Source organism: Rhinopithecus bieti, unplaced genomic scaffold, assembly GCF_001698545.2.
Source record: "Rhinopithecus bieti isolate Rb0 unplaced genomic scaffold, ASM169854v2 scaffold_9690, whole genome shotgun sequence".
In the NCBI taxonomy this organism is placed as follows: domain Eukaryota; kingdom Metazoa; phylum Chordata; class Mammalia; order Primates; family Cercopithecidae; genus Rhinopithecus; species Rhinopithecus bieti.
The window spans coordinates 1,864,544-1,880,495 of record NW_016806622.1 but is presented as its reverse complement, the minus strand read 5'-3'; the positions used below and the strand labels follow the sequence as shown (position 1 = coordinate 1,880,495).

Below are 15,952 nucleotides of genomic sequence, written 5' to 3'. Positions count from 1 at the left end.
TCCTTATACGAAAATTAATTCAAGATGGATTAGAGACTTAAATGTTAGACCTAAAACCATAAAAACCCTAGCAGAAAACTTAGGTAATACCATTCAGGACATAGGCATGGGCAAGGACTTCATGACTAAAACACCAAAAGCAATGGCAACAAAAGCCAAAATTGACAAATGGGATCTTATTAAACTAAAGAGCTTCTGCATAGCAAAGGAAACTACCATCAGAGTGAACAGGCAACCTACAGAATGGGAGAAAATTTTTGCAATCTACTCATCTGACAAAAGGCTAATATCCAGAACCTACAAAGAACTCAATCAATTTTGCGAGAATAAAACAACCCCATCAAAAACTGGGCAAAGGATATGAACAGACATTTCTCAAAAGAAGACATTCATACAGCCAGCAGACATATGAAAAAATGCTCATCATCACTTGCCATCAGAGAAATGCAAATCAAAACCACAATGAGATACCATCTCACACCAGTAAGAATGGCAATCATTAAAAAATCAGGAAACAACAGGTGCTGGAGAGGATGTGGAGAAATCGGAACACTTTTACACTGTTGGTGGGACTGTAAACTAGTTCAACCATTGTGGAAAACAGTGTGGTGATTCCTCAAGGATCTAGAACTAGAAATACCATTTGAGCCAGCCATCCCATTACTGGGGATATACCCAAAGGATTGTAAGTCATGCTGCTATAAAGACACATGCACATGTATGTTTATTGCTGCACTATTCACAATAGCAAAGACTTGGAATCAACCCAAATGTCCATCAGTGACAGATTGGATTAAGAAAATGTGGCACATATACACCATGGAATACTATGCAGCCATAAAAAAAGGATGAGTTTGTGTCCTTTGTAGGGACATTGATGCAGCTGGAAACCATCATTCTCAGTAAACTATCGCAAGAACAGAAAACCAAATACCACATGTTCTCACTCATAGGTGGGAATTGAACAATGAGATCACTTGGACACAGGAAGGGGAACATCACACACCGGGTCCTATTGTTGGTGGCGGGGAGGGATAGCATTAAGACGTAATGTAAATGACGAGTAATGGGTGCAGCACACCAACAAGGCACATGTATACATATGTAACAAACCTGCACGTTGTGCACATGTACCCTAGAACTTAAGGCATAAAAAAATAATAATAATAATAATGAAAAGAAAAAAAAAGGTATACAAAACAACCAGAAATCAATTAATAAAATGACAGAAATAAGCCCTCATATATCAATAATAACCTTGAGCGTAAATGAATTAAACTTTCCGCTTAAAAGGTATAAATTGGCTGACGGGATTTTTCAAAAACATGATGAAATTATATGCTGTCTACAAGTAGTTCAACTCACCCCTAAAGACATCTATGAACTGAAAGTAAAGGAATGGAAAAACACATTCCATGTAAATGGAAATAAAAAATGAGCAGGCATAGCTATATCTACATCAAATAAAACAAAGTTTAAGTCAAAAAACAGTAAAAACAGACAAAAAAAAGAGTCACTATATCATAATAAAAGGATCAACTCCACAAGAGAATATAATAATTCTACATATATCTGCACCCAACTTGGAGCACCCAGATTCATGAAGCAAACATTACTAAATCTAAAGAGAGATAGATTCCAATACAATAACAGTGGGGGATTTCAACATCCTTCACTCAGTATTACACAGATTATCTAGACAAAAAAATTAACAAAGAAACATTGTATTTAAACTGTACTTTAGACCAAATGAACCTGATACACATTTACAAAATATACAATAGCTACAAAATGCACATTCTTCTCATTAGCACATAGCAACAAGGATAGATAATATGTTAGGCCAAAAAATGACTCAACAAGTTTTCAAAAATTAAAATAATATCAAGTATCTTTTCATACCACAATGGAATAAAACTAGAAATCAATAATAAGAACTTTGAAACCTGTACAAGCACATGGAAATTAAACAACATGCTCTGAAATGACAATTGGGTCAAGAAAGAAATTAAGGAGGAAATAAAAAAATGTCTTGAAACAGATAAAGATTGAAGTACAACATACCAAAATACAGCAAAAGCTGTGTTAAGAGGGAAGTTTATAGCAACAGATACTTACATCCAAAAAGTAGAAAGATTTCAAACAAACAACCTAACAATACTCCTCAAGGAACTAGAAAAACAAGAACAAACTCAACCCAGAATTAGAAGAAGAAAAGTGATAATAATGATCAGAGCAGAACTCAATGAAACAGAGACAAAAAAAAAAAAAAAAAAGCAAAGGATCAATGAAATGAAAATTTATTTTTGAAAACAAGATTGATAAACCCCTATCTAGACTAATTAAGGAGAAGACCCAAATAAATAAAATCAGAAATGAGAAAGGATACATTACGACTGATACTACAGAAACACCAGAGACTATTATGAACAACTATACACTAATCAACTGAAAAACGTAGAGGAAATAGGTAAATTTCTGGACACAAACAACCTGCCAGTACTGACTGACAAAAAAAAATAGAGGCCAGGCACAGTGGCTTATATAATTCCAACAGTTTGAGAGGCCAAGGCAGGAGGACTGCTTGAGAACAGAAGTTGGAAACCAGCCTCAGCAACATAGCAAGGCCCTGTCTGGAAGGCAGGGCAAGGGAAGGGAAGGGAAGGGGAGGGGAGAGGAGGGGAGGGAAGGGAAAAGGAGGAAGGGAGAGGAGAAGGGAAGGGAAGGGAGGGGAGGAAAAAGGTAAAGACAAGGCAAGGTGGAAAAGGAAAGGAAAGGAAAAAAGGAAGAAAGAGAAAGGAAAAAAAGAAGAAAGAAAGAGAGGAAGAGAGGAAGGGAGGAGAAAGGAAAGAAAGGGGAGAAGAAAAGAGAAAGAAAGAAAACGAACGAACGAAAGAAAGAAGAAAGGAAGAAGAAAGGAAAGAAAAGAAAGAAAGAAAGAAAGAAAGGAGAGAGAGAGAGAGAGAGAGAGAGAGAAAGAAAGAAAGAAAGAAAACAAGCAAATAGTGAACCTGAACAGACTAATAATAAGCAGCAAGACTGAATCAGTAATAAAATCTTAACAGAAAAAAAATCCAGGACTGGGTGCCTTCACTGCCAAATTTTACCAAAGTTACAACGAAGAACTAATACCAACTCTACGCAAACTATTCCAAAAATTGAAGAGGAGATAATTCTCTCTAACTAATTCTAGAGGTCAGCATCACGCTAATATCAAAACCACACAGAGAGGCAGCAACAAAAAAAAAAAAAGAAAGAAAGAAAGAAAAGAAAGAAAACTACAGCTCAATATCCCTGATTTGCATGGATCCAAAGATCCTCAACAAAATCCTAGCAAACCAACTCCAACAGTACATCAAAAAGATAATACACCATAAGCGAGTGGAATTTATCCCAGGGATGCAAGGATCTTACATTTGCACAAATCAATAAACGTGATACCTCACATCAACAGAAAGACAGAAAACATATGATCATCTCAATAGATGCAGAAAAAGCATTTAATAAAATTCAATATCCCTTCACGATAAAAACTATCAACAAATTAGTCATAGAAGGAGCATACCTCAATATAATAAAGCCTATATATAAAAACCCAGAGCTAACATCACACCAAATGAGGAAGAGCTAAAAGTCTTTCCTCTAAGAATTAGAAAGGGAAAAGGATGCCCACTTTCACCACTCCTATCCAATAAAATGCTGGAAGTCCTATCCAGGACAATCAAGCAAGAGAAAAACATAAAAGGTATCCAAATTGGAAAAGAAGAAGTAAAATTATTCCTCTTGGCAGATGACATGTTCTTATATCTATAAAAAGTTGGAAGATTCATCAAAAAACTCTTAGATCTGATAAATAAATTCAGCAAATTTGTAGGATACAAAGTCAACATACAAAAATTAGTGTTTCTACACATCAATAATGAACGAGCTGAGAAAGAAATCAAGAAGGCAATCTCATTTACAATAGCTACAAAAAATAAAATACCTAGGAATAAATGTAACCAAAAAGGTGAAAGACCTGTACGAGGAAAACTATAAACGTCTGATGAAATAAACTGAAGAGGCCACACAAACAAATCGAAAAACATCCCATGCTCATGGGTTGGAAGAATTAATATCATTCAAATGACCACCATACTACCCAAAGCAATCTACACAGTCCATGCAATCAATCACTATCAAAACACCAATGTCACTTTTCACAGAAATAGAAAAAACAATCCTAAAATTCATATGGAACCAAAAAAGAGCTCAAAAAACCAAAGCAATCCTGAGTCAAAGATTACATCACACTACCTGAAAACAGACACATAAACCAAAGGAACAGAGTCTAAACCCCAGAAATAAATCCACTTATTTATAACTAACTGATTTTTCACAAAGGCACCTTGGTCAGAGAACATGCATTGAAGAAAGAACACCCTCTTCAATCCTCTTCAACAAATGGTGCTGGGAAAATTGGATATCCATATGCAAAATGAAACTGGACTCTTATCTCTCACCATAAATAAAAATCAACTCAAGATGGATTAAAGACTTAAACATGAGACCTGAAACAATAAAACTACTAGAAGAAAACATATAAGAAGCACTTCAAGACATCGATCTAGACAAAGATTTTACAGCTAAGATCTCAAAAGCAAAGATAACAAACATAAACATAGACAAATAGTACTATATTAAACTAAAAACTTCTTCACAGCAAAGAAAGTATTCAACAGAATGTAGAGACAACTTGTTGAACGGGAGAAAATATTTGCAGACTATCCATTTGACAAGGTACTAACATCTGGAATACACAAGGAACTCAACTGAACAGTGAAAAAGCAAATAACCCCATTTAAAAGTGGGCAAAGGACATGAATAGACATTTCTCTAAAGAAGACATACAAATGGCCAACAGGTATATGCACAAATGGTCAACATCACTAATCATCAGAGAAATGTAAATCAAAACCACAAATACTATCTTACTCCAGTTAGAATGACTATTACTGAAAAGATAAAAAATAATAGATGCTGGGGAGGATGCAGGGAAGAGGAAACATTTATACACTGTTAATCAGAATGTGAGTGAGTACAGCCACAATGGAAATACAATATTTCTCAAGAAACTAATAGTAGAACCATTACCATACAATCCAATAATCCCACTAATAGGTATTTATCCATAGAAAAAGAAGTCAATATAACAAAAAGATACCTGCACCCCCATGTTTACTGCAGCACTATTCACAATAGCAAAGATATAGAATCAACCTAAGTGTCCATCAACAGAGGAATGTATAAAAAAGAATAAAATCATGTCTTAGCATCATGGATGGAACAGGAGGTCATTATGTTAAGTGAAAGTCAGACACAGAAAGACAAATTTTGCAGCTTGCCACTCACACGTCGGAGGTAAAAATGTTGATCTCATGGAGGTAGAGCGTGAAATAATAGAGACCAGAGGATAGGAGGGGTATATGAGTGGCAGAGAGGAATGAAGAAAGGCTGATGAATGGGTACAAGCGTGCATTTAAATAGAAGGAATAAGTTATCACGTTTGACAGTGTAATAGTGTGACTATACTTAACAACATGTATTGTATATTTCAAAACAGCTAGAAGAGAGGACTTGAAATGTTCCCAACACACAGAAATGATAAATACTAGAGGTGATAGATACCTGAAATACCCTGACTTGATCATTACACATTCTATGCATGTAACGGAATATCACACATACCCCATAAATATGTACAAATATTATGTATCAATTTAAAAATATATTTAACCTTCCCAAATGTAGTTGAGAGGAGGAACTGTTTACACTGAATCTAAATTGAATTTTAAGCATCATTTAAATTAATTTAATTTATATAAAATTCACCCAGTCACCAGTGACTAATAAAGTGAACTCTAATAACTCAGGAAGAAATGTTTAGTTTCATATTCAAAATTGTAAATTAAACTAGAGCAGTATTATTCAAAATTTTTTCAGGCATCAGGGTACCTAGAGCTTATAATGCATTTTGCAGACCACCTAAAATACTGATTAAGCTTCAAAACAAATAAATAACTTTTTGCTAAATCAGATCACTTTTTTTTTTTTTTGAAACAGCATCTCACTCCATCACCCAGGCTAGAGTGCAGTGGTACAATCACAGCTCACAGCAGCTCTACCTCCTGAGCTCAAGCGATCCTCCCACCTCAGCCTCTCGAGTAGCTGGGACTACAGGTGAACGCGACCAGGCCTGGCTACTTTTTGTATTTTTTGTCAGAGAGAGGATTTTCCCATGTTGCCCAGGCTAGTCTCTAACTCTTAGGCTCAGGGAATCCACTCATTTTAGCCTCCCAAAGTGCTGGAATTACAGGCATGAGCCACTGCGCTGGGCTCAGACCACTTCTTATACCAGATTCTGTTACTTATACCTGAGAAAACGTATGGGTGGTAACATGGGATGAAGGGAAATTAAACCACTATTTGATTTTAGTAGCGAAAATCTTTAGCTGGATTACACCTCAGAAGAATAATTTAGGAAGCACTAAACTAGAGAATTATAAGCACAGCCACATTTACACGTGCGACTTAAATTCGATCTTTTAATGCATTTTTAAATTTAAAAATACCAACAACACCAAATAACCTCCTCAAATCGAAGCACCTGTCATTTGCTTTCATCTTCTGCCTTCAGAAAATACAGATTTCGCTAACTGAATAGCAAGCTAAGGTCACCAGGGCTCTCAAGATAACAGAAGTCTTGTACTGACACATCACATTCTTTCTTACTGATTTCATCTAGTTAGGCCTCCATGTGATTACACTGAGCATTGCATGCTCTCATTTAAGATCTCACTTGCCTCCATCTTCACCCTTCATTTCCCTAACTTCTCATATCCTCACTGATCTTTGATTTTCTGGCTCTTATCTTGGAAGGTTATTTGTTTTGTTTGGCAATTGTTTGTATCTCCCCTCCCCACACATGAAGGATCAGTGTACCTACTCTATTTCTTTTCTACATCAAATAAACATAGTGCTGAGCAAAGAAAGCAACAAATATTTAACCAGCTTTTAACTTATCCACTGACATCCGCGAGATTTCTGAGGTTCTGTTTCAATGCTCCTTGATATTGAATAGTTGCTTCAACTAAAAAAGTACTATTTTTCACCTTAGAAATATTTCTTTTGGCCAGGTGCAGTGGCTCACATCTGTAATACCAGCACTTTGGGAGGCTGAGGCAGGCAGAACACCTGAGGTCAGGAGTTCAAGACCAGCCTGGCCAACATGGAAAACCCCGTCTCTACTAAAATACAAAATTAGCTGGGCATGGTGGCACATGCCTGTAATCACAGCCACTCAGGAGGCTGAGGCAGGAGAATTGCTTGAACCCGGGACGTGGAGGTTGCAGTGAGCCAAGATCATGCCATTGCACTCCAGCCTGGGCGACAAGAGTGAAACTCTGTCTCAGAAAATAAAAAATAAAAAATAAAAGAAATCTTTCTTTTGCCCTGTTTACCTTCCAGCTTATTTTTAACTCTTCACGAGGCTGCTGTGTCAGGGCCCTGTGTCAGGGCCCTCAGAGTAGTGCTCCCGGTTATGAAGAAAAAGTACAGAGACAGAAAGTCAGTCTAACAATGTGAGCAAAGCAAGAATTCGACACTAAAAGTGACTACAGAGGCTGCAAAAAGGAGCACCAGCCAGCAGGCCCAGTCCTTTCAAGCAAGAATACTTATCTCAGGAAAACTTGGAGCTGCTCTTCCATTTTATTTTTTCCTTTTTCTGTAAAATATGCTAAAAGATATCTACCTACATACCTGCTTTATATTGTCAATTTTCATGTAAAATCAGTTTGTACCTATTTTTTACTTTTATAAATTGATTGTACAACAAAGTTTTAAAATTCTAAATCTCTGAGAAACATACCTCTGTATTTCAATTATAAACCCAATTTTATAACAAGGAGATTCCAAAAGAAAAAAAAAACACGTCTTTCAACTTACCATATATTGGGGAAAATGTGAAGTAGTTCAGGTGACAAATATTATAGGCTTCAATTCTAACATCTTTCCAGATTCCCTGGGTAGGAAAGGAAGGTCCCCAGTCCCAACTAAAGGAACATTGCTCCTACAATTTAAAGGGGAAAAAGAAGATAAATTCTGATTACCATGAAATTTAAACATTATGAAAACATTTTCTTTAAAATGTTACTTACGTGTATGTAAGTTTGCTATGGCAGCCATAACAAAGTATCACAAACTAAGTGGTTTAAACAATGGAAATTTATTTTCTCACAGTGAAGTCCAAGATCAAGTTAGCAGCAGGTTTGGTTCCTCCTGAGGTCTCTTTCCTCTGTTTGCACTGTGTCCTCACTTTGTCTTTTTCTGTGCTAAGCATTCCTGGTGTCTCTCTCCATTGTCCAAATGTCCCCTTCTTACAAGGACACTAGTATTGGACTATGGCCCACCCTAACTGCCTAATTTTATCTTAATCACCCCTTAAAGACCTTCTCCAAATATGATTACATTCTGAGATACCAGAGTTTAGAACTTCAACATATGAATTTGGGGGACCACAAGTTAGTGCAAAACTGTGTGTGTGTCCCCCAGCCACTATACACAGCCTCTGAGGTGGCCCACAATGATCCCCACTTTGAAGTGACCTAGTGAAACACTTATAACCAAAAGCATATAGCAGAAATGACGTGATTTTCTTAATTAGGTTGTAAGAGACTAAGCCTTAAATTTTGGGTACTCTCTCATGCCCTCTCTTGGCCAAGAGGGAAGCCAGCCTCTGTGTCATGGGGCAGCTCTGCGGAGAGACCCACATGAGCAATCTGAGGTCTGCCAATAACCACAAGTGAGCTCAGTAACAGACTCTTCAGCCTTGAGTCAACTTGAGCCAAGCCTTGAGACAACTGCAGTTGTGGCTAACAGCTTAACTATAACCTCATGAGAGACCTGAAGCCAGAGGCACCCACCTAAGCCACGCTCAACTCAGATTCCTAACTAACAGAAGCTACCATAATAAATGTTTTCTTTACTATTATTTTTTAGAAATCAGAAAACCTATAGTCCACATATTTTCTAACTTTTAAGTTCAGGGTTACAAGTGCAGGTTTGTTATACAGGTAAACTTGTGTCATGGGGGTTTGTCATAGAGATTATTTCATCATCCAGCTATTAAGCCTAGTACCCAATAGTTATTTTTCCTGATCTTCTCTCTCCTCCCACTCTCCACCTTCTGGTAGGCCCCAGTGTGTGTTGTTCTCCTCTATGTGTCCATGTGTTCTCATCAATAAATGTTGTTTTAAGCTGATACATTTTGGCATAATTTGTTACATCACAATAGATATCCAGTATATCCAATATATCTATGTTGCATATAACATATGAAACAGATAAATTTAGCAGAAATGTTCTAAGAACATAAAATCTATGAAGAGCTGTACATGTATATTCTTCAAATGCATACTACATTGAAGCAACTCAATAGTACCTCTTTAAACTTCTCTATAATATCTCTGAACCTAACTACTGTATTTAAATCTAATGGCTACAAAGAATATTGTACTTACATGTAATAATTAAAAAGAATGAGGAGACCGGGCGCAGCGGCTCACACCTATAATCTCAACACTTTGGGAGGCCGAGGCGGGCGGATCATCTGAGGTTGGGAGTTCAAGACCAGCCTGACCAACATGCAGAAACCCTGTCTCTACTAAAAATACAAAATTAATCGGGTGTGGTGGCACATGCCTGTAATCCCAACTACTCAGGAGGCTCAGGCAGGAGAATCGCTTGAACCTGAGAGGCGGAGGTTATGGTGAGTTGAGATCGCGCCACTGCACTCCAGTCTGGGCAACAAGAGCAAAACTCGGTCTCAAAAAAAAAAAAAAAAAAAATGAGGAAACATATTGAAAGACAAACACTTTATAAATAGGTTTTAAAAAGCTCTGGCTAAACTTGCCAACCTCAGGTATGAATTCAGAAGTCCTTGTTTCTGAACGTGAAGCCCAAAAACAATCAGTTTGATCTTTAGCCCCTGACACAGGTGGCCAAGGCAGATATTTTATCCAATCTTATTTGACCTTGGTACGTGTCTCTCCCTTGATGACACTCAACTTCCACATTAAGTTACAGAGTTCAAATTCAAAAATAAGAAATAATTCTGTAAAATAAATTCCTTTCACACAGAATGTTTTCTAATTTCTACTTCTTAAAAGAAAAAAACATTTTCAGAACAGTTAATTAAAATGTGTAAAGCTATGAGTTCAGCTTTTAAAAAGGAACAAGTTTGGGTCATACATTTTATGGGGGGAAAAAAAGTAACAAGAACCAGAGGAAATACTAAAATCCTTCTAGATGGAGTCATTTGTAGAGCAGAACCTGAAGATTTGGCCAGACTTTGTCATTTAGGTATTATTTCCTTAGCTCTGTACTTACTTACCTAAGATAGAGATAAATTTGATTTTACTATAGAGAAAAACAAAGAACTAAAATTATAGCATCCACATCTGTCTAAATTTACCACTTAAGCACCAGATTCTCATATTCAGAATGAAAACTATCTTGGGGACATTTATGGGAGAATTTTAGTATCTATTTGTAATTTTTTCATTGGAGATACGAAAAAGAAGGACAGCAAAATAATCAACATCTTATGAGGGAGACTATTTTCCCCATTAAGGGCGACAAATCACTCCTGACCTCTTCAAGAAGTATTTATGAAGTGCTTTCTATGTTTCAGGCTGGGAGTACTTCAATATACACAACAGACACAATTCTTCTGCTTATAGTGCTCACAGTCAAGCATGAAATTCAGGCACTGAATAAATAATTACAAGTATAATGAGTTTTACAATGGAAATAGGCAGGGGACATAAAGTCAGAGGTTGAGGAGGACAGGTATCAAGATGAGTTTTCCTGATAAAAATGGCCCTGAGGGGTGAGTACCATTTATCCACTGTGAGCAGGCAAAAGGCAAGCAGAAGCTTTTTTTTTTTTTTTTTTGAGATGAGTCTCACTGTCACCCAGGCTGTAGTGCAGTGGCGCGATCTTGGCTCACTGCAGCCTCAACCTCCAGGCTCCTCCCAACTCAGCCTCCTGAGTAGCTGGGACTACAGGCTAATTTTTGTATTTTTCTTAGAGTTGGGGTTTTGTCATGTTGTCCACACTGATCTTAAGCTCCTGAACTCAAGTGATCTACTTGCCTTGGCCTCCCAAAGTGCTAGGATTAGAGTCATGACTCACTGCCCCAGCCCAGAAGCATTCCTTTCAGAAGGAACAGCATGTGCAAAGGTCAGGAGGTACAGGACAGTATGATGCATTTCAGGAGCTGAAGAGGCAGGGAGAATGGGAAGAGGCAGGGAGAAGACTGGAGAAGTGAGCATGGGCCAGACAGAGCTAAAAGAGCTAAGACCCATGGACATTGGCCTAAAGGCAATGAGAAGCTGTTGAAGAGTTTGAAGAAGAGCAGTGCTGTGATCATTTTTTTCTGAAAAGATCATTCTATCTGCTCTGTGAATGATTAACTAGAGGAAGGCAAGTGAAGCTTCAGGGATGCCAGTTAGGCAATCAGGGCAATATTTCATGCAAGGTATGACTGAACTCAAGAGATAGTAGCAGAAATGAAATGTGAACAGACTGAAGAGCTATTGAAGAGGTACTATTTGCATCATCAAGAGGACTAAGCAATTGACTGAAGAAAGAAAAAGGAGAGAAAGGTGTCAAGAAAAACTCGAGTTTTTGGCTTGAATACCTGTTGTAGATAGTGTTCCATTCAGCAAGAGACAGAACCCTGGGATAAGGATTTAGATCACAAGTGCAGTGTGGAGCATACTGAGCTTTAGGTCCCTGTGAATCAGACAAGGGATGATGCTAAATAAGCATCTGAATGTAAAGTCTGAAATTGAAGAAAAGTTGGGCTGAAGACACAATATTGGAAGACAATGGCAAATAGCTTTATTATGGAAGAAATGAAAAATGAGATAGCCTAGAGAGGGTATAAAATGAGAAAAGAGTCTAGAATGGAGAAAGGCCCTATAATATAACTTTTAGGAGAACAAGGATGTGGATAAAGAGACTTACAAGGAAAGGTCAGAGATGTAAATGGAAAACAAGAAAGATGGCATCAAACCTTGGTAAGAGGGTAGCTGAAGTGATGAGTCCCATTATCCATGCTGGACAGAAAAGAAAGCAGAGACAAGAGGGGACTTAGGTTGCTACAGGGAAAGCAGAGGGTCAAAGAACTGGTGAAAGAAAGTATCGGGGGAACCAGCCTCCAATATTTCAATGTAGGTTCTTTTCTATTTTTCCCTAAGTGTCGGCCAGTCTGAGAAATAAAAAGAAAGAGTACAAAGAGAGAAATTTTACAGTTGGGCCTCCAGGGATGACATCACATATTGGTAGGACCATGATGATGACCTGAGTCACAAAACCAGCAAATTTTTATTCGGGATTTTAAAAGGGGAGGGAGTGTACAGACAGGGAGTAAGTCACAAAGATCACATGCTTCAAAGGGCAATAAAGATCACAAGGTAAGGCAAAATTAGAATTACTGATGAGGGTCTATGTCCCACTGTGCACACACTGCCTTGATAAACATCTTAACAGGAAACGGGGTTCAAGAGCAGAGAACCAGTTTGACTAGAATTTACCAGGCTGGAATTTCCCAATCCTAGTAAGCCTGAGGGTACTGCAGGAGACCAGGGCATATTTCAGTCCTTATCTCAACTGCATAAGACAGACACTCCAGAGCAACCATCTATAGACCTACCCCCAGGAATGCATTCCTTCCCCAGGGTTACTCCTTGCTGGGAAAAGAATTCAGCAATATTGCTCCTACTCACACATCCGTTTATAGGCTTTCTGCAAGAAGAAAAATACGGCTTTATTCTGCCTGACCCCTAAGGCAGTCAGACCTTATGGTTATCTTCCCTTGTTCCCTGAAAATCGCTGTTATTCTGTTCTTTTTCAGGGTGCACTGATTTCATATTGTTCAAACACACATGTTTTACAATCAGATTTCATATTGTTCAGACACACATGTTCTACAGTCAATTTCTACAATAGTGGTCCTGAGGTGACGTATATTCTCAGCTTACGAAAATAACAGGATTAAGAGATTAAAGACCCTCACTAACTTCATAATAAGCTAAGCTGAGCATCTTGTTCATTACCTGTAATTATAGTAATAAGCCTCCAAAATAGACATCACCACTCAACTTTTTGAATGGTTGTATATAGCACAATACAACATGCAAAGTGCACTTACATTGTTATTTCACTATATCCTCATATCAGGGATTAGCTCCATGTACAAATGATGGGCATGCCTAAAGTTATTCTATGTTCACAAAGCCAGAATTCAAACCCAAGACTCTTGATTTGGTATCCAACTCAGGTGTCTTCCCACTGGACCATGTCAATGTAGTCAGAAATACCTAGATGCAACTTGCAATTGTTCTGGAAGTCTACCCTAAGATTAGTTTCCAAAACATTGTCATAGCAGAAAACTGGGTATGATTCCTGATGTCAGTGACAAAGGGTTTTGTTCTATCTAGATAACTTGAGAGTATGTTTTAAATACCACAAATTGAATAGAGTGTGGAGGGAAAATAGCATATGACTATATGTATAACATTTATATTATCTTTATTAATGACTTGAAAAGTAACTTTTCACATTAGGATCCAGGTTAGTTTCAGTTTTGATAAAGGTTAAAAATGGTAGGGGAAGCCAGCACGGTAGCTCACACCTGTAATCCCAGCACTTTGGGAGGCCAAGGTGGGTAGATCACCTGAGGTCAGGAGTTTGTGACCAGCCTGGCCAACATGGTGAAACCCCATCTCTACTAAAAAAAACACAAAAATTATCCAGGCATGGTGGCAGGTGCCTGTAATCCCAGCTATTCAGGAGGCTGAGGCAGGAGAATCATTTGAACCTGGGAAGCAGAGGTTGCAATGAGTCGAGGTCATGCCACTGCACTCCAGCCCGGGCGACAGAGCAAGACTCCATCTTAAAAAACAAAAAGAAAATAAAGGAAGGAAAGGGAGAGGTAAAAAGTACAACCTCTAGCATTTAAACCACTGTGTCATTGGAAGCCAAAGGCAAAAGAATCAAAAGATAAATCTTATCCAGAATTATAAGTATACAAATATTCCATGGAATACTTGACTACTTGTCAAAGCAATATTCTAAGGCTGTTATTACAGTAGTTGGAACAAATGGTTAATGGATCATTGACATAAGTTTGGGTAGGTTGAATCAAACAGGAGGAGGTATAATTTTAACCCTAGTACTTATATTAAGGAAACATAATTTAATAGTAAATCCATCCAGCTGAAAGAGAGCCACTTAATTTAATCAGAACATATTAGCTAATGTAACAGTTTCGCCTAAAGAGTATTGGGAAAATATGTTTAGTGTCTTCACAATGAGCCAAATCACTACATTTGTTGTTAAAACTAAATTTCATGGCTCACGTCTGTAATCCGAACACTTTGGGAGGCCAAGGCAGGTGGACTACCTGAGGTCAGAAGTTCAAGAGCAGCCTGGCCAACATGGCGAAACTCCGTCTCTACTAAAAATAAAAAAATTAGCCAAGTGTGGTGGTGCATGCCTGGAATCCCAGCTACTCAGGGGACCGAGGCAAGAGAATTGTTTTAACACAGGAGGCAGAGGTTGCAGTGAGCCGAGGTCTCGCCACTACACTCCAGCTTGGGCAACAGAGCAAGACTCCATCTCAAATAAATAAATAATAAATAAATTCAATCCTTCAAAAAATTAAAAATAGAATTACCATATGATCTAACCACACCATTTCTGGGAATATAACCAAAAGAACTGAAAGAAGGGTCATGTAGAGATATTTGTACACCCATGTTCATAGCAGCATTATTCACGATAGCCAAAAGATGGAAGCAACCTACATGTCCATCAACGGATGAACAGATAAACAAAATGTGGTATATGCATAGAATGGTATGTTATTCAGCCTTAAAAAGTAAAGAAATTCTGACACATGCTACAACATGGATGAATCATGAGGAAATTATGCTAAGTGAAATAGTCACAAAAAGACAAATACTATATGATTCCACTTATATAAGATTTCTAGAGGAATCAAACACATAGAAAAGAGGGTGGCTCACACCTGTAATCCCGGCACTTTGGGAGGCCAAAGTGGGCAGATTGCTTGAGCCTTAGAGTTAAAGACCAGCCTGGTCAACACGGCAAAATCCTGTCTCTACAAAACAAATACAAAAATTACCTGGGCACGGTGGCATTCACCTGTAGTCCCAGCTACTCAAGAGACCTAGATGGGAGGATCGCTTGAGCCCAGGAGGTGGAGAATGCAGTGAGTTGTGATCGCACCACTGTACTCCAGCCTGGGTGACAGAGTGCGACCCAGTCTCAAAAAAAAAAAAAAAAAGAAAAGAGTAGAAGGGTGGTTGCCAGGGGCTGGGGAGAAGGAAATGGAGAGCTACTGTTCAAACAATAATGGGTATAATATAATATAATGGGTAATGGGTATAGAGTTTCAGTTTTGCAAGATGAGAAAGTTCTATGGTTACTCAACAATGTAAATATACTTAACACTACTAAATTGTACACTTAAAAATTATTAAAATGATAAATTTTATGTATAGTTTATACAATTAAATTTTTTAAATATTAAATAAAATGAAATAAACATTAAAAAACCAAGTGTCACACAGAATATTAATTTAATCATGTAGTAAAATAGATCCAAGTCCTCTAGAATGGAATCAGACTCAAAGAAAAATAATTACTTTTGTGGACTTTGTTATCTTTTTGTTAGATTTTACGAGAACCCGACAGTAAGATGCAAGAACATATCATCAAATATACTAATATCTACAGAAGCCTTCCTAGAAACAAGAATCACTAATACATTTTCACAATCTGGTGAAAAGTTTGATAAACTTAAATGTTAAAAAAAAATTTG

General features: G+C 37.6%; 1 protein-coding gene across 2 annotated transcripts in view; it reads right to left on the bottom strand.

Annotated features, from left to right (window-relative positions):
* The window catches only part of MANBA (mannosidase beta), a 138,568-nt gene that overhangs the window by 81,302 nt on the left and 41,314 nt on the right, over positions 1 to 15,952 (bottom strand). For both annotated transcript variants that reach the window (XM_017877083.1, XM_017877084.1), the window contains exon 5: positions 7,984 to 8,107. In XM_017877083.1, the coding sequence (XP_017732572.1) occupies positions 7,984 to 8,107 (124 nt within the window). The remainder of the gene's footprint in view (positions 1 to 7,983; positions 8,108 to 15,952) is intronic.